The 19,530-nt window shown below is 41.8% G+C and overlaps 1 protein-coding gene across 1 annotated transcript in view; it reads right to left on the bottom strand.

Moving 5' to 3' along the window:
- Positions 1-221: 221 nt before the first annotated feature.
- The window catches only part of kcna1b (potassium voltage-gated channel, shaker-related subfamily, member 1b), a 21,851-nt gene continuing 2,542 nt past the window's right edge, over positions 222-19,530 (bottom strand). The window contains exon 2 of the mRNA XM_063006701.1: positions 222-1,952. Coding sequence (XP_062862771.1) covers positions 271-1,755 — 1,485 coding nt within the window. The 5' untranslated portion in view covers positions 1,756-1,952 and the 3' untranslated portion in view covers positions 222-270. The remainder of the gene's footprint in view (positions 1,953-19,530) is intronic.

Here is a 19,530-nt window from a genome sequence, read left to right as displayed (position 1 = left end):
ATGTCTTTCAAAAGCTGTAACAGGAAAACAGGAAACCTTGTTTTTCTATTCATACTTAGGTGTGGTGTTAAGGTGCATTTCTGCTTAGGGAATCTCAGGATGAAACATTATACATTCTGATCCTTTTTCATCAGAATTGAAAGTACTTTTTGTCTTTGTAAAGTAATTGCATCAGAATAATGCATTAACACAAATAAAACAATAAAGCATTCTGTTAGTTTTAGACGCTTGTATCAGTCTAGATGTCTCTGGGTAAAAATGGGGCAAGATTTAGACCTCTGTCAGAAGCTTGCCCTTATTTACACAGTTCTGGTTCGGGAAGGTGCAGTTCCCAGTTCTAAGGTTTGCTTCCCTAAAATTGTCGATGCTATTGTTCATGTCGTCGTCCGTCTCAACGTACTCCGACTTGCTTATGACGGACGAGCTGCGCCGACTGGAATTGGAGTCAGAAGGGATGTTTGGATTGCTCACATTAAGGAGCTGAGCTTGCTCCTCTCCTTCGGTTTCCCGGTGGTAAAAATAGTTAAAATTGGACACAATGACTGGCACAGGAAGTGCAATGGTCAGCACACCTGCGATCGCGCAAAGAGATCCGACAATCTTGCCCCCGATGGTGACAGGGTACATATCACCATAGCCAACAGTTGTCATTGAGACCACAGCCCACCAAAATGCATCTGGAATACTGGTGAAGAACGACTCCTTTTCCTCAGCCTCTGCGAAGTAGACTGCACTGGAGAACAAGATGACTCCAATGAACAGGAAGAAGATCAACAGGCCAAGCTCCCTCATGCTAGCTTTCAGGGTCTGTCCCAAAATCTGAAGTCCTTTCGAATGCCTGGACAGTTTGAAGATCCTGAAAACCCGGACGAGACGGATAACCCTGAGGATTGCCAGTGATGTGGCTTCACCCCCTCCTTTGACTTCCCTGGCTTCGTTTGGGTCCTCTGCGAGCTCTGTGCCAAGTGTGATGAAATATGGGATGATGGCCACTACGTCGATCGTGTTCATCATATTTTTAAAGTACGCCGCTTTGCTTGGGCACGCAAAGAAGCGGACGATGAGTTCAAAGGAGAACCAAATGATACAAAGCGTCTCCACGATAAAGAACGGGTCTGTGAGAATGTTTGGCTTGTAGTAAACAGTGCTGTTTCCGATGGTTTGGAAACGTCCTTTGGGGTCCTCTTTGAGTTCTGGTAGGGTCTCCAAACAAAATATGACTATAGAAATCAGAATGACCATGACAGACACAATAGCAATGCCACGTGCAGGTCCAGAGCTTTCTGGGTGCTCAAACAGGAGCCATACCTGTCTCTGGAACTCGTTCTCTGGTAAGGGACGCTCCTCTTCACGGATGAAACCCTCGTCCTCGCGAAATTTCTCCATTGCCTCTACGCCAAGTTCGTAGAACTTAATCTCTTCAGAAAACATGTCTAAAGGGACGTTAACAGGACGTCTTAACCGCCCACCTGACTGGTAGTAGTAAAGGATGGCATCAAAGCTTGGTCGATTCCTGTCAAAGAAGTACTCATTCCTTAAAGGGTCGAAGTAGCGCATTCGCTTTTTAGGGTTGCCCAGGAGCGTATCTGGAAATTGGGCAAGTGTCTTGAGTTGAGTCTCGAATCTGAGGCCTGAGATGTTAATAACCACTCGTTCACAGCACTCATGATCGTCATGGTCAGGGGGGTATGGGTCATGTGGATGCCCCGGCAGGGTTGATGTCTCATCCATGTTATCTCCTGCCACTACAGTCATCTTTGCAGCTTAGACTCGTAGCACCAGATGAGATTTTGAAGACAGCTGATCAGGCATACGTCTTTTTCTATCGTTTCCACCCTTCAGTGCTCAAACTGCAGAAACGATCGCCATCAGAAGAAGCTAGTACGGATCCACTTTATTACAGATTTGACTTCCATCTCCAGTAGATGACTGCATCATCTTCATTCTCAGCACTTAACCGGAGAGAAACGAGACAGACAGACAGGAAGAAAGGAAGGTAATTAGATATCGCATCAGAAAAGTGTGCAGTCGGTTTTCCTGCTCAGCAATTTGCTCCATTCTGTCTACACAGTAAGATATAGCTCGATAATAAAGCAATCACTTGGACAGTCCGGAGGAGAAGTACTATGCATCAGCATTCAATTTTAATTGAGCGAATACTGCCTACAGTTTTTTTTTTTATCTTCAGAAATAAAAGATACTAATTTGGGGTTATAGGGTACATATTACATACATGTAGTACCATCAAGAGGACCTTTTTATAATACAGCATAATTGTAGGTGTACAGCTGGACTTTCAAGATTCAAGATTTTATTGTCATGTGCACAGTAGAAACAGCAGTTAAACTGTCCAATGAAATTCTTACTTTGCCATAACATTAAAACCACCTCCTTGTTTCTACACTCACTGTCCATTTCATCAGCTCCACTTACCATGTAAAAGCAATTTGTAGTTCTACAATTACTGACTGTAGTCCATCTGTTTCTCTGCCCCCTTTCATGCTGTTCTTCAATGGTCAGAACCCCCACAGGACCACTACAGAGCAGGTATTATTTGGGTGGTGGATCATTCTCAGCACTGCAGTGACACTGACATGGTGGTGATGTGTTAGTGTGTGTTGTGCTGGTATGAGTGAATAAGACACAGCAATGCTGCTGGAGTTTTAAAATACTGTGTCCACTCACTGTCCACTCTATTAGACACTCTTATCTAGTTGGTCCACCTTGTAGATGTAAAGTCAGAGACTATTGATCATCTATTGCTGCTGTTTGAGTTGGTCATCTTCTAGACCTTCATCAGTGGTCACAGGACGCTGCCCACGGGGTGCTGTTGGCTGGATATATTTTTGGTTGGTGGACGATTCTCAGTCCAGCAGTGACAGTGAGGTGTTTAAAAACTCCAGCAGCACTGCTGTGTCTTATCCACTCATACCAGCACAACACACACTAACACACCACCACCATGTCAGTGTCACTGTAGTGCTGAGAATGATCCACCACCTAAATAATACCTGCTCTGTGGTGGTCCTGTGGGGGTCCTGACCATTGAAGAACAGGGTGAAAGCAGGTTAAAAAAGCATGTAGAGAAACAGATGGACTACAGTCAGTACTCGTAGAACTACAAAATGCTTGTATATGGTAAGTGGAGCTGATAAAATGGACAGTGAGTGTAGAAACAAGGAGGTGGTTTTAATGTTATGCCTTATTGGTGTATCTGTTATGTACCTTTTATCTGACAGTGTTGTGAATCAACTTGTGAAAAAAAATTATTAATGCACTGCGTTGAGTTTGTATATATACTACACTGCCCAAATTATATCGACATCTGACCCCGACACCTGGCATTGTTGTATGTCCCATTCCAAAAACATGGGTGTTTAAGCTACAAAATCCTTCATTTTCCTCAAGGTTTTCCCCACATTTCAACAAATGTCTCTTGGGTTTCTATTAAAAAAGCATTTCTGAGTTCAGGCACCAATGTTGGATAAGTAAACCTGGCCCACAAACAATGTTGTAACTGATCCCAAAGGTGTGTAATTAAGCTGAGGTCAGAACACTTTGTAGGCCACTACGATGCCTCCACAAGAAAACTACTCAAATGTCTTTATGGATCTAGTTTTGTGCATATGGACATATAAGGGTCTTCCCCAATCTGTTGGCACAAATGTGGAAGCTTTCTACTCTGTAGCTTTCGCCTCTGCATTTCTAGAAGCCATTCTGCTGTACTGATTCTTCTGCATAGTCGGTTCTTTAAACCAACTCATTGTAGACTTCCTCTCTCACTGGTTCCTTTTCAGTTACTTTTAAGGTAGAAAGTGTATTGGTGGACTGAGTAGCTGGTTGGCTCTCTCCTTTTTAGTTCTAAGTATGTGAGTGAGGGGATTTGTAGAAGAAGAGTCGACTCCCTGACTCCCTCTGCCTGGATTACTGAATGGAGGGCTGGGCCTTTGTTTGGTTTATGCAGTAGGGCTTTCGCCTCATTAGCCCAGCTGCTGCATGTTGAATCCCGCTTCAGGCAGTGACCCTCTTTAGCTTATTCTGCTCTGCCTTTTGTTTTCATTTTTTACTTCTTAGCCAGTTAAGTGTTTCTTTTTTTGAATATATATATATATATATATACGTATATATATATATATATACAGTGTATCACAAAAGTGAGTACACCCCTCACATTTCTGCAAATATTTTATTATATCTTTTCATGGGACAACACTATAGAACTAAAACTTGGATATAACTTAGAGTAGTCAGTGTACAGCTTGTATAGCAGTGTAGATTTACTGTCTTCTGAAAATAACTCAACACACAGCCATTAATGTCTAAATAGCTGGCAACATAAGTGAGTACACCCCACAGTGAACATGTCCAAATTGTGCCCAAAGTGTCAATATTTTGTGTGACCACCATTATTATCCAGCACTGCCTTAACCCTCCTGGGCATGGAATTCACCAGAGCTGCACAGGTTGCTTCTGGAATCCTCTTCCACTCCTCCATGATGACATCACGGAGCTGGTGGATGTTAGACACCTTGAACTCCTCCACCTTCCACTTGAGGATGCGCCACAGGTGCTCAATTGGGTTTAGTCCATCACCTTTACCTTCAGCTTCCTCAGCAAGGCAGTTGTCATCTTGGAGGTTGTGTTTGGGGTCGTTATCCTGTTGGAAAACTGCCATGAGGCCCAGTTTTCGAAGGGAGGGGATCATGCTCTGTTTCAGAATGTCACAGTACATGTTGGAATTCATGTTTCCCTCAACAAACTGCAGCTCCCCAGTGCCAGCAACACTCATGCAGCCCAAGACCATGATGCTACCACCACCATGCTTGACTGTAGGCAAGATACAGTTGTACTTCTCACCAGGGCGCCGCCACACATGCTGGACACCATCTGAGCCAAACAAGTTTATCTTGGTCTCGTCAGACCACAGGGCATTCCAGTAATCCATGTTCTTGGACTGCTTGTCTTCAGCAAACTGTTTGCGGGCTTTCTTGTGCGTCATCTTCCTTCTGGGATGACGACCATGCAGACCGAGTTGATGCAGTGTGCGGCGTATGGTCTGAGCACTGACAGGCTGACCTCCCATGTCTTCAACCTCTGCAGCAATGCTGGCAGCACTCATGTGTCTATTTTTTAAAGCCAACCTCTGGATATGACGCCGAACACGTGGACTCAACTTCTTTGGTCGACCCTGGCGAAGCCTGTTCCGAGTGGAACCTGTCCTGGAAAACCGCTGTATGACCTTGGCCACCATGCTGTAGCTCAGTTTCAGGGTGTTAGCAATCTTCTTATAGCCCAGGCCATCTTTGTGGAGAGCAAAAATTATATTTCTCACATCCTCAGAGAGTTCTTTGCCATGAGGTGCCATGTTGAATATCCAGTGGCCAGTATGAGAGAATTGTACCCAAAACACCAAATTTAACAGCCCTGCTCCCCATTTACACCTGGGACCTTGACACATGACACCAGGGAGGGACAACGACACATTTTGGCACAATATGGACATGTTCACTGTGGGGTGTACTCACTTATGTTGCCAGCTATTCAGACATTAATGGCTGTGTGTTGAGTTATTTTCAGAAGACAGTAAATCTACACTGCTATACAAGTTGTACACTGACTACTCTAAGTTATATCCAAGTTTTAGTTCTATAGTGTTGTCCCATGAAAAGATATAATAAAATATTTGCAGAAATGTGAGGGGTGTACTCACTTTTGTGATACACTGTATATACAGTATATATATATATATTTATTTTTTTTCTCTCTCTTTTAGCACGTCCAATTGCATCATGCTTCCTCTCCACCAATGCTGATCCTCTCTGATTGAGGAGAACAAAGCTAACCCACACCCCCTCCGACACATGGGCAGCATGCCATATGCATCTTGTCACCTACACTTTGACAAGTGCAATGCAGAGCACTATGTACGGAGAGACACACCCCGACAGCACTCTTTTCCCATCTCTGAGCAGGCCCCATCAATCAGCCAGTAGAGGTCGTAATTGCATTAGTTATGAAAGAGACCCTATCTGGCTTTTTAAATATCCCACCCCAATCTGAACAACAGGCCAATCGTTGTTCATGTGGCTGCTCAGCCCAGCCGGCAGGCAGAACTGAGACTCGATACGGTGTTTTTGAAATCCCAGCTCTGGTTCCAGCGTGTGTTTTTACCGCTGCGCCACCTGAGCAGCCTTTTTGAATATAATTTTAACTAGTCTTTTTTAGTTTCTGTATCCTCCAGTATCAGCATTTGGGACCAGGATCAGTCTTCCTCTGTGGTCCTCACCACCTGCCATTACACAGTAATTGGAGTTAGTATTGGGTTTGTGTTGGTCATTGGCTATTAGATCTATTCATAGTGAGTGTCAAATTTATTTGGGTTGTAGTAGTTGCAGGCGGTCCAGACTGTTGTGGAAGGTCCTTTCCTGTTCCAGCATGACTGCACCTCTGTGAACAAAGTGGCCTGCAAAGAGCCCTAACCTTAACCCCACTGATCTGCTTTGGGGTGATTTGGAACTCAAATCGTGAGCCATGCCCTATTGACCAAAATGAGTGCCTGACCCAACACATGCTCTTTTAAATAAATAGACAGAAATTCCCACAGACACATTGTAAAGCCTTTTGTTAAGCTCTAACAAAAGCAAAGACTGTACAATCCTTTATGGGGAAGCAATAACAAGGTAACATTAATAAAAATGTCCAATAAGCTAAACATTAGGTGTACATAGACTTTTGGCCTTTTAATCACTTAAAATAGTAGTATCCAAATTGCTTCCTCTACTGCTGCAGTCCTCCACCCCTGACCTATGAGGGCTGTAACTATCACAGGGCCCATCTGACACACACGCAGAAGCCAACTACTTCTTTTCACCTGCATGGAGATCCTACTATATCTATTATCCACCCCCTTTGTATAGGCAGCATCAATCAGCCAGCAGAGGTCATAATTGGTACAGTTATTAGGAATCCTTTCTGGCATTCACACCCATGGACAAGCCAATCATTTTCCATAAAGGTGCCCAATGTGCCGGTAGTAGAGCTGAGATACAAACTCGTGAGTCCTCGCGTCCTCCACTTAAATTCAACACCAACAGCAATAAACAATTTGCAAAAATTATTTGTTCACATGAAAGATGACCCTTTGTTCATACAGAGCATTTTCTTACAAAGCACCACAACTTTGGAATAATCTCCCTGCCTCGAATGGTTTGGGACTCGGACATAGTCTTATGCCTGGTTCACACTACACGATTTTTGCCCTGATTTTCGCTCGGCGACTGGTCGGCGATTGATTTTCCGGGTCGGGAGCAACTCAGCGTTTCCTCGGCGATCAAAACTCGGCTCTCAGTCGCTAAGTGTGAACTATCCAACAACTCGACCCGACCGGCTCGCCGACCGCTCGGCGACTGGATTGAGTTTTCTAGCACGCCAGATATCTGATCTCAGACGGGCAACTGGGAATGAGTGACATGTCGAACAGCCAATGAGAACACAGGATACAGCGTGAGGGGAAATGCAGGAGAGGACAGGGGACAGGGGCTTAATTAATATAGTTTATATCAGGATACACCGACACACACGTTTTACAGTAATTCTGATTTGATCGTCCTCTACAAAACATAACACCCACGCTGCATTGCAAAACTTACTACAGAACAAGCCATATACTGTTCGTGTTGCCAAATCCACTCAGATTTATTTATTTTTCCTCCTTGATATTACGCTGCACATCAGCGCACAAACCCTTTGATCTCTCGCTACTTGTTGACGTTCCTTTTTTTGGACGTGGTATCATTAAACTTCTCGTCACTTCTCACGTGTTTTTGTAAAAAAAAAAAAAAAAAAAAAAAAAAAAAAGAAATAAAAAAAGGGAGACCAGAGAAGCGTGTAGACTGAAAGACTCCCGAGTGCAGGAGATTCAGTTGTGTAGTGTGAACTGTACAGCGACCTGACGACTTGGAAAGTCGTGTACACTGTTAGCCCGGACTTTATATCTAATCAAACATTTTTAGTACAACTTACATAAATTATTTAAGTTTTTTTGCTCTACTAAAAAATGCAGACTACAATGTACTCATTTGAGTACACATTTAAATGTGCTAAAAGATTTAAACAAAAAAAAATACTTTTCTATCAGATTAACTTAAAAAAGTTAAGTTAAGGTAATTAAACAGAAAAACGCCCACCATTTACGTGTAAGCCCGCCTTTTTACAGCATGCTGTTGGTGAATCAGGCAAAAATGATTTTCTTGTGTTCGGGTAGCCATTTGTTTTAACTTTTGTAACCTGTTGTTGCAAATTACTTTTTACTTTTCATTTAAGGCTTTTTGCAAAAGTAAACTTGTCTTTTGTGAAGTGGAACCTTTGTTAAACTAAATGGACATTTTCTTACTCATTATGCTATTTTTGAGTAGCATGTACACCAGTCTGATGGGACTTTTTTATCTTCCGTCCAATTTTGGTAAGTGTTGTACTTTACTTAACAATTTTGTTTAAAATAAATGATCTTAATGTTGACACTAAATAAATAATCAAACAGCGCTGCTTTATTTGACGTATACGTATACGAAGCAAAGAGTGTGCTGGCTTGCTTTATTTTAATCCTTAAATGAATGGTATTAATGTTGATATTAATACTTCTGTTTCTTGTTTCTTTGTTTTGTTTTAGAGAGCTGCAGCCAAACGTTAAGAAATCAGCTTGCTGAGGTTCATGGTTACTGTGAAGAGCTTTTTTCATCAGAACTTTATATACAGTTTGTACAGTTTTTAAGATGTTTTCTTGACATATTGTATTTTAAGTAAATACTTCTGAAGTGAAATAAAGAAAAATAATTTTATTATTCTGTCTGTTTTTCTATAAACATTTCTAATTGATATTTAAAACGTAATTAACATGAAAAAAGAAATCAATAATTTTGTCCATTGAGCTCAAGATAATAAGTAGAATTATTGGGAAAATAAGTTGGTATAACCAAAAAAATAAAGTTTAATCAACTTGCCTTTTAGGTGTAATAACTTAATGTTTTAAGTTATGCTAACTCAAGTTTTCATTATACAGTACATTACTTAACTTTTTTAAGGCAACCGGTTTCCTCAAATTTTTTAAGTAGATTGAACTTATCTGGGCTTACAGTGTAGTGTGAACTTGGCATTAATGTCTCAAAGTCGAGATTGAAAACATATTTATTTTCTCAGGCCTTTGATTAGTCTTTTCAAACTAAACAAGCAAACGTAGTTATGCTGTAATAATTAGGGATGCCGGAGTCTAAAGCTGCTCTCTGTAAAACTGACTTTTTACTCTTAACGATTTCACATTGTAACTACATCTTCTGTTGTTTTACCCAGAGGTGGTTCTGATGGAAACCTGTTCAACCTCTCGAGGTTCAAGACTGCAAGTCGAGACTGCAGTGCCAACAATGCTGCTTCTTCTAGATGTGACGGAAACCTGGCGTGTTTGCACCAAAAATGTCCAGAACTTACAACAGACCTTATCACAGACTGGACTGAACAATGAAGAACTCAAATTATTTTTTTTGCTAGTTTTAACTTTCAGTTCAATTTAATTTAGTGTTTGTATGATTTGTGTAAATCCTATTTATTTAAAATATCCTCCAGGACACCCAAGGAGGATGGGGTCCCTGCTGAATCTGGTTCCTCTCAAGGTTTCTTCCTGTAATTTTAAGGGAGTTTATGGGTTGTTGGTCTGTTGGTCCTGGATTCTGTAAAGTTGCTTTGAGACAATGTTCATTGTAAAAAGCGCTATATGAATAAATTTGACACTAGTAGGTATCAAGTTACAAAAGGAGCCCATGGTTTGATTTGTATGAGCATATAGTGGGCTAAAGTTGGAGCCTGCAAAGGCAAACAGAAGCTACAAGGGATGATGTTGTACATTCACACCATACTACTGGTTCTTTGTCCAGTATATGTTGAAGTGATTAACTGAAATGTGTTGCTTTAGCACATCATTCCTAATTAGCATAAAAATTAAGTCTGAAATTGAATGTTAATTCAAGTGTTGAGCAGTGCTCTGTCTGTGTGTCGCCTGTTGCTGATGACCAAATTGTAGTTCTGTGCTGTGTTTCTACACAAAGGAAATGAATGATTGCCTGTTGCTTTGTTATTAACTAGTGTAAACAGAGTTATGGGTGATGTTAGTGGCACTTATTGAATGACTCAAAAATTGAAATAAAAAAAACATAAATGAGGATTCAATCATTAGTTTTAGCATTTTATTGGCCTAAAATGCTTAGTCGGATTGGACAAATTATGTTTCTGTAACAGAGGTGTCCTGATTAATATACACCGATCAGCCGTAACATTAAAACCACCTCCTTGTTTCTACACTCACTGTCCAATTTATCAGCTCTACTTACCATATAGAAGCACTTTGTAGTTCTACAATTACTGACTGTAGTCCATCTGTTTCTCTGCATGTTGTTCTTCAATGATCAGGACTCTCCCAGGACCACTACAGAGCAGGTCTTATTTGGGTGGTGGATCATTCTCAGCAATGCAGTGACACTGACATGGTGGTTATGTGTTAGTGTGTGTTGTGCTGGTATGAGTGGATAAGACACAGCAATGCTGCTTGAGTTTTTAAACACTTCACTGTCACTGCTGGACTGAGAAAAGTCCACCAACCAAAAATATCCAGCCAACAGCGCCCTGTGACCACTGATGAAGGTCTAGAAGATGACCAACTCAAACAGCAGCAATAGATGAGCGATCGTCTCTGACTTTACATCTACAAGGTGGACTAACTAGGTAGGAGTGTCTAATAGAGTGGACAGTGAGTGGACACGATATTTAAAAACTCCAGCAGCGCTGCTGTGTCTGATCCACTCATACCAGCACAACACACACTAACACACCACCACCATGTCAGTGTCACTGCAGTGCTGAGAATGATCCACCACCCAAATAATACCTGCTCTGTGGTGGTCCTGTGGGGGCCTGATTATTGGTGAAGAACAGGGTGAAAGCAGGCTAAAAAAAGTATGTAGAGAAATGGATGAACTACAGTCAGTAATTGTAGAACTACGAAGTGCTCCTATATGGTAAGTGGAGCTGATAAAATGGACAGTGAGTGTAGAAACAAGAAGGTGGTTTTAATGTTATGGCTGATAAGTGTAGATCCTGATTTAGAGCACCTGTTAGCACTTAGTATAGTATTAAAAATGGAAAAAAATGGGATGCAGCCACAGTTTTAAGTTTATGTCCAATGTTAAATATACTCATTATATTTGGAGTGTATAAGTACCAGCACTGGTCTTAACTCTGAAACTGAGTATCATATTGTATATTTGGATAAAATGATCTGTACATAAAACAAATGTGGTTGGTCTAGAGCCAATCGTAGAAATTTCGTGACAGTCTAGAAATACAATATACCATTGCATGGCTTCACACACTTTCATTCATGGGGGAAAGTCCAAGGGTAATCTTCAGTACGCAGCTCACCTATTGGATGTTGGGTCAATCCTTATTTCTTGCCAATATCTGTCAGGGGTTTAGCATGTGCTATGTTTTTCTTTAATTTCTCACCAAAGGTGCTGACTGGCACCAACACTGTTGGGGAACACTGTGCCACTTTAGGTTTAACTAGTGTCAGTACTGGTCACAACTTAGAGTTTTATATTGGAAATGTATTAAAAGTAGAAAATAGTATTGAAACATATTATTGTTCTATTTTTATTCAGTGACAAAGGTTCAAACCGTGTCTTTGCTTACTGTCTGTGAATAATCCGTCATGTTTCCAAATCCATGTGGGCCTTTTGACTACTAAGTGGCCCCTATATGTGAGTCAATGCATGTATGCATCTTGTCACCTACACTTGACAAGTGCATATGCGGATCAGCATTGTGTATGGAGAGACACACCCTGATCGGCACACTCTTTCCTCGTCTCTGTGCAGGCGCCATCGTAGTTGTAGTCGTAGTTGCATCAGTCATGAGAGAGTCCCTATCCGGCTTATTATCCCACCCCTATATGAACAACAGGCCATTCGTTGTTCATGTGGCTGCTCAGCCCAGAGCTGAGACTCGATACGATGTATTGAAGATCCCGGCTCTGGTGTATGAATGTTTGATTGCAATGAATCTGTAAGAGGGCTGGAACATGCCTTGCTGCAGAATGCGTGATATGAATCCCACACACTTGCGAGAATGGAAATAGAACCCATTTGCAAATGTTTAATACAAGGTAGAACAATACTTTGACGTAAAAGGCAACTACAAAAAGGGAATAATCCCAAATTAATAAGCAGAGAAATAAAGTAATAAAATAAGACACAAAAACATCTGCAACCCACAATGGAGAAAGTGGATAGAACAGAGTAAGCACAAAAGTGAGAACTAGCTGTAACAATATGACAAGCTGCTCCAGGTTTCTGTGACAAACCAGCCCTCAAAAAGAGGACATGGAACAATCGGAAAGAACAACCTGCTGGCTCAGCTATAAATAAACAGAACCCAAACCCTTCCACTGCCACCTTACACACATAAATCGGTTTTACGGGTGGTTCCACTCTGTAAAGGGATGTTGCCCCACCCTTGGTGCAATCCACTCTCCTAGTGTGTCTCCCTCTCTAGGCGCAAAACACTGCAAGCTGGGCAGTTCCCAGGAAGCAAAAGAATGCTGACATCATGCGTCAGCTGAAAGCCGGATCGGGCTGAGCATTCCGGAATCACGGCTTCAGAGAAAAGCAAGTGTGCAAACAAAGGAGCGTTGTAAAAATGAAAGGGAGAATCTATCATGTACAGCATAGAGGAACTTCCACCTGGAGTGAATAAACACTCATGAGGTGAGGGTGATTGTCAGGTATAAGAGATTGACAGATCACACGCAACTGATCCTCCATGTCCCATTTGCTGGCCAAACTAGCCAGGGACACAAGGCACAGGTGATTGTCAATTAAGAAAGCTTGAAAGATCACAGGGTAATACGCAGGAGGTGTGCCCTATTTGCCAGCCAAAATAGGCCTTGCAGAAGGACATGGATCAACTCCTAAACGTCTGCCACCACGTTACAGGATTAGTGTTTTAATTTAGTGTCTTCATGCCTCAGTTTCTATTTAGTCTCCAGAACTATTACAATTATCAATAAATAAATGGATGTATGAATGAAAGGTAGCAGTTAAATACACAAGGAAGATGTTAATGCAAAATAGGCATATCATGTTGTGCCAATAGGTCATAATTTATACCTATTATCTGTATAGCAAACATAATTACACTGCTCAGCCACAACATTAAAACCACCTCCTTGTTTCTACACTCACTGTCCATTTTATCAGCTCCACTTACCATATAGAAGCACTTTGTAGTTCTACAATTACTGACTGTAGTCCATCTGTTTCTCTGCATAATTTCTCTGCATTTTCTTAGCCTGCTTTTACCCTGTTCTTTAATGGTCAGGACCCGGTCAGGACCCCCTCAGGACCACCACAGAGCAGGTATTATTTAGGTGGTGGATCATTCTCAGCACTGCAGTGACACTGACATGGTGGTGGTGTGTTAGTGTGTGTTGTGCTGGTATGAGTGGATCAGACACAACAGCAGTGCTGGAGTTTTTAAATACCATGTCCTCTCACTGTCCACCCCTACCTAGTTGGTCCACCTTGTAGATGTAAAGTCAGCTAATCGCTCATCTATTGCTGCTGTTTGAGCTGGTCATCTTCTAGACCTTCATCAGTGGACACAGGACGCTGCCCATGGGGCGTTGTTGTCTGGATATTTTTGGTTGGTGGACTATTCAGGTCATCAGTCCATCAGAGAGCGCACACAAACATAAACACACACACGTAGGGGAACTTTTTAGCTTTTCCAATTAACCTGACTGCATGTCTTTGGACTGTGGGAAGAAACCGGAGCTCCCGGAGGAAACCCACACAGACACAGGGAGAACATGCAAACTCCACACAGAAAGGACCTGGACCGCTCCACCTGGGAATCAAACCCAGGACCTTCTTACTGTGAGGCGATGATGCTACCCACTCAGCCACCGTGCCGTACAAAAACAACATTTATTCATTTGGTGTCTGTTTTACCACCACGTTATCCTGTGTATGGTCGTGGTGGGTACAATTCACTGAACAAAAGGCTGGAAACACCCTGAACAGGTCGTCAGTCCATCACAGGGCACACACACACAAACACATACACACACCTAGGGGAACTTTTTTAGTTTTAGTCAATTATCCTGACTGCAGGTCTTTGGACTGTGGGAGAAAACTCACACAGACACGGGAAGAACATCCAAACTCCACACAGAAGGGAGCCAGACCGCTCCACCTGGGAATCAAACCCAGGACCTTTTTACTGTGAGGTGACAGTGCTACCCACCAAGCCACCGTGCCGGCCCCGCAAACAACATAGTGTAGCCAATATGATGTTTAGTGCTTGATTGAGCAGTTTTGCGTCTAGACTTCCTTCACCTTCATTTACTTTACTGACCTAGATTTTAATTGGGTGATGCATGAATAAATCACACAGTGTGCTGTAAAAGTTCAAGTCTGGTAAACTTTTTTAATGGCTGATGGTTCAGTGAGTACAATTTAATGCATCATTGTCATTATTATCAGTGTCATCGGTGCATTATTGATGGATGCCAAAAATGTCCATGTGAATCAGTGTTGCACCTATTTCTAGAAAAGCTGTGATATATATAAGTTAAACATTTCCTTAAACCCTTGTTTAACTGACAAAAGTACAAACTAATATTTAATTTAGTGCCTGCAACACACTCAAAAATGTCAGGACAGCGGCATGTTTACCACTCTGTCACTCACCTTTCCAATTAATTACACCGTTTAATTGTTTGGGATCAATATTTACAAAACACAGTTGTTACCGGGTGGTGAGCGCCTCATGACAGAAGTTCAGGTCCAACCCTGCAGCTATGATGATAGAGGGATTAAACCCAATTACAGGATACCAGAGGGACAGCATTATAGAACAAACCAAAGAGCGCTTGGCTCCATCTTTACCAGCTACTCAATCCACTATCAAGTTACAACCTAAACACGCACTAGTGAACCAAACATGGGAACCTGGAAAACCAGCAGCAGCACTTAACAAAAGAAAGCCGCCCTGCCAAACATAGGCAAAACCTAAGACCAGAAAGTATACCCATGACGGTTACAACACAGAAAGGCCGCCACTGCTTACCGGCTGGCCCCAAAACTAAAGAATACTAGCAGAAAGGCCAGCAGGAGAAGCCAGGCAGGTTGTCAAGTCTGACCCTTAGCCAGGCATGTCAGCCACACAAACGACTAACATCAGGCCTAACAAACAAAGACTTAGTCCTGAGCCAAGTCTCAGGTATACTTTTCAAGCATCGCCTCTTAGTGTCAGGTCTAACCCTGCAGCTATGATGATAGAGAGAATAAACCCAATTACAATATACCAGAGGGACAGCATCAGAGAACAAACCAAAGAGAGCTTGGCTGAACCTTTACCAGCTACTCAATCCTCTATCAAGTTACAACCTAAACACCCACTAGTGAACAAGACAGGGGAACAGCAAACCAGCAGTAGCACTTAACAAAAGAAAGTCGACCCTGCCAATCATAAGCAAAATCTGAGACCAGAAAGTATACCCATGACTGTTACAATACAGAAAGGCCGCCACTGCTTATCGACTGCGCCCCAAGAGTCAGAACAAAAAAAACACTTGCAGAAAGGCCAGCAGGAGAAGCCAGGCAGGTCGTCGAGTCTGACCTCCAGCCAGGCATGTCAGCCACACAAATGAAAGACTGATATCAGGCCTAACAAACAAAGACTCAGGTATACTTTTCAAGCATCGCCTTCAGGTGCCACTGCTTATAGACTGTGCCCCAAAAATCAAAACAAAAAACACTGACAAAAAGACCAGTAGGAGAAGCCAGGCAGGTTGTAGAGTCTGACCTTCAGCCAGGCATGTCAGCCACACAAACAAAAGACTGACATCAGGCTTATCACACAAAGACTTAGCCCCGAGCCTCCAGTTGTAGCAAGTATTATTTGATTTGGTGCAAATAATGCTTTGAAGAATTACACTTCACGTCAATCAGTGCCATTCGTCCTTGTCCAGCTAGGTATGGCAAATGGGCACGTTAAAGCTGTGAAGTTGGTTAGCCAGAACATTAAATGTAATTTCTTTCTACATTTTACGGAGTGTCCCACTTTTTCCAGAGATGGGGTTTGTATATCATCACTGCAAATAGTAAAATAACATAGGTATTTTATTGTGTGTGGACATTAGTAATGGGAGGAGGTCAGACTGGGTTTCTCCTCAATTACGGTGTAACAGTGACTCCTGCTGTCTGGCTGAGGCCTAGTGAAGGAACACATAGGGCACAGCATGACACTCTGTGTGGAATTCAGCACTGGCTGGCTTAAAAAAGTAGTCAACAACCTTGTCAGAGATGTGGGTGCTAGTCTGTAACCCTCCTTGGCCAGCATTGGTGTGGTGCAAATGACAGGGGAATTGTAATAGACAAAAGTAAATTGCTAAATTACAAAAAAATGCAAACAAATTGCAAGACGTGTTTGGATTGGTGCAGCCCATGTGTTTAGTTTAAAGCTAGTGTCAAAGAATATTGGTGTGTTCGAAAAAAACTAGTGATCTCTCTGCATAGACCAGGGGTGTCAAACTCATTTTTACCGAGGGCCACATCAGCTTTATGGTGGCCCTCAAAGGGCCGATTGTAACGTATCCTGCTGTGATTGCAGTCACATTGCTGTTTTTCTTGGAGGCTGAATTCTGCATTTATATTGTTCTACTTTACCACAGACACAGCCTCATAACACAAGAGACGCACCGGTTTCTCTTCCTGAAGCACAAACTTGTTTTCACTTTCATTAAATTTCCTCCTTATGCTTAATTTTCTTAATTATCTTTTTGTACATTTTAGGATCATGTGTAAATATGTGTAACATCATCTACTGGCAGGCTGTGTCACTTTGCAGGTCACAAAATCAGCCTGTATTTTGAAAGCTGCAGTTTATTTAGGATTTTACAGTGTATATTTAAGACAATCATTCTGCCCTCACTAATAGTTTATCCCCCTTTCTCAGCTAGACAGACAGACAGACAGACAGACAGACAGCTCCCTTCAGAATACAGTCGGTTTATTTGCTTCCCAGCTGTGTGATACACTGTGTGCATCAAAATGAAGTAAAAATACAAACAATAAAAACAATAAAGAACCTAATACAGTAAAAGCACACAGCTGTAGTCAAGTGTTACATCTGGTACAATATGAGATTTAACCAAACGTAAAATAAGGAGTTAAAATTGTGTGTAAAGATACTAATTGCTATAGTAACGTAACAACAGTATTTAATTACGGTAAATTTGTAACTAAAACGCGGTGATATACTCACTAAACATTTACTAACAACTGAGAATATAAACGCCACTACTTACAGACAATGCTTGGGTATTATATTGCAATATAATTATTTGTATTTATTTATTATTGTTTACATTACTGACTACGCTACCCAAAAGTCACATGGCTTCTTAGCGAAGGTTAAAGTTAGTTGCCATGACTACGATGTCACGTTGTCTCTTAAAGGCGCAGGAGCGCATTAAATTATAAGCGTGTCTCTGTAACGACTCGAACCATCACAACAATCATACAGTCGTTTAAGCTCTCGCGGGCCGGATCAAATGACACGGCGGGCTGGATCTGGCCCGCGGGCCGTGAGTTTGACACCCCTGGCATAAACACATTTTATGTCATCCTATGCGCACTCCTGAGAAGGAGGCTGTTCGAAATCCTAGATGCCTTAATATGCTCACTAGTAAGGTATCTTGAAATTTCAATGGGATTTTAACTCAAGAATAAGTGAGCTTCCGATGCTGCTTTAGCGGTGAAGGCAAACGTATTATTTTCAAATGTAAATAAATTATTATTGATTTTTAATTTGTATAAACTTGTGTAAGTGTTTTTATTTGCAATTTTGGGCTTGTCAGCAAATGTAACCGTTTTTGGTACACGGAGGGAGATGTTAGTTGACATGCTAGCGCATTGTGCCACCCCATCCCATTGGTTTGAATGGCATGAGGCTAACTGTGTTGGCTTAGTTAGCGAAAACTGATGGAATTGCTGTCTAAGTAGTGCTTTCGAATAACCTGACTTATAAATCAATGACGGATTAGAATCCTCTCTACTTAGGCAGCTGCCTACGTAGGCAGTAAGACAGCAAGGCAGCTTACTAGGTTTTTGAACACACCCTGTATTTTTGTCTTGGCAACAGTGTCCTTTAGTATCATTGTTGGTCAGTTTGCAAAGCTTATATATATATATATTATATGCAATATGGAAAAAAATTGCACATAAAGACACTCAGCTGGTGCCATGGTAAAACATGCTATGCCACCAGTGCAAACATTTTAACCTCAGTATCAGCCAGCTGGTCACCTATACGGACAATAATTGGCTTGTCCGGGAGGAAGGGTCGGGTGGATTCTTCTTAACTGCTGCAGTTATGACCTCTGCTGGCTAATAGATCTGTGTGCGACTCCTCCTGGTCGATACTGATCTCCACGTATGTAATATACCTGTAACTCCTACAGAGTAACTGCTGTCATTTTAATGCCTTTTAATTCTTTATTTTTGCTGTTAGAGCAGGATGTTAATTTGAAGCAATTTGTGATTTTTATGGACTTTATACTTTTAGATTATATAAAATATTTTGAAAGCTACTGTAGGAAGCAGTTATAATAAAGGCAGGTGCATAATACCATTTCAAATTTTTATTTTTTATTTGCAACATAAATACTGAGAACTTTTGTTTATATGTTTGTATACATTACATACACTGATCAGCCATAACATTAAAACCACCTCCCTGTTTCTACACTCACTGTTCATTTTATCAGCTCCACTTACCATATAGAAGCACTTTGTAGTTCTACAATTACTGACTCCAGTCCATCTTTTTCTCTGCATACTGTTTTAGCCTGCTTTCACCCTGTTCTTCAATGGTCAGGACCCCACAGGACCACCACAGAGCAGGTATTATTTGGGTAGTGGATCATTCCCAGCACTGCAGTTACAATGACATGGTGGTGGTGTGTTAGTGTGTGTTGTGCTGGTATGAGTGGATCAAACATAGCAGTGCTGCTGGAGTTTTTAAATACTGTGTCCACTTACTGTCCACTCTTACCTAGTTGGTCCACCTTGGTAGGTGGACCAACTAGGTAGGTCATCGCTCATCTATTGCTGCTGTTTGAGTTGGTCATCTTCTAGACCTTCATCAGTGGTCACAGGACACTGCCTGCAAGGTGCTGTTGGCTGATGTTTTTGATTTTTGGTGGACTATTCTCAGTCTAGCAGTGACAGTGAGGTGTTTTAAAACTACATCAGTGCTGCTGTGTCTGATCCACTCATACCAGCACAACACACACTAACACACCACCACCATGTTAGTGTCACTGCAGTGCTGAGAATGATCCTCCACCCAAATAATACTTGCTCTGTAGTGGTCCTGGGAGAGTCCTGACCATTGAAGAACAGCATGAAAGGGGGCTAACAA

This window comes from Trichomycterus rosablanca, chromosome 1 (assembly GCF_030014385.1).
Source record: "Trichomycterus rosablanca isolate fTriRos1 chromosome 1, fTriRos1.hap1, whole genome shotgun sequence".
Lineage (NCBI taxonomy): Eukaryota > Metazoa > Chordata > Actinopteri > Siluriformes > Trichomycteridae > Trichomycterus > Trichomycterus rosablanca.
Note: the sequence above shows the minus strand (reverse complement) of the source record. Positions and strands in the feature narration are given on the sequence as shown.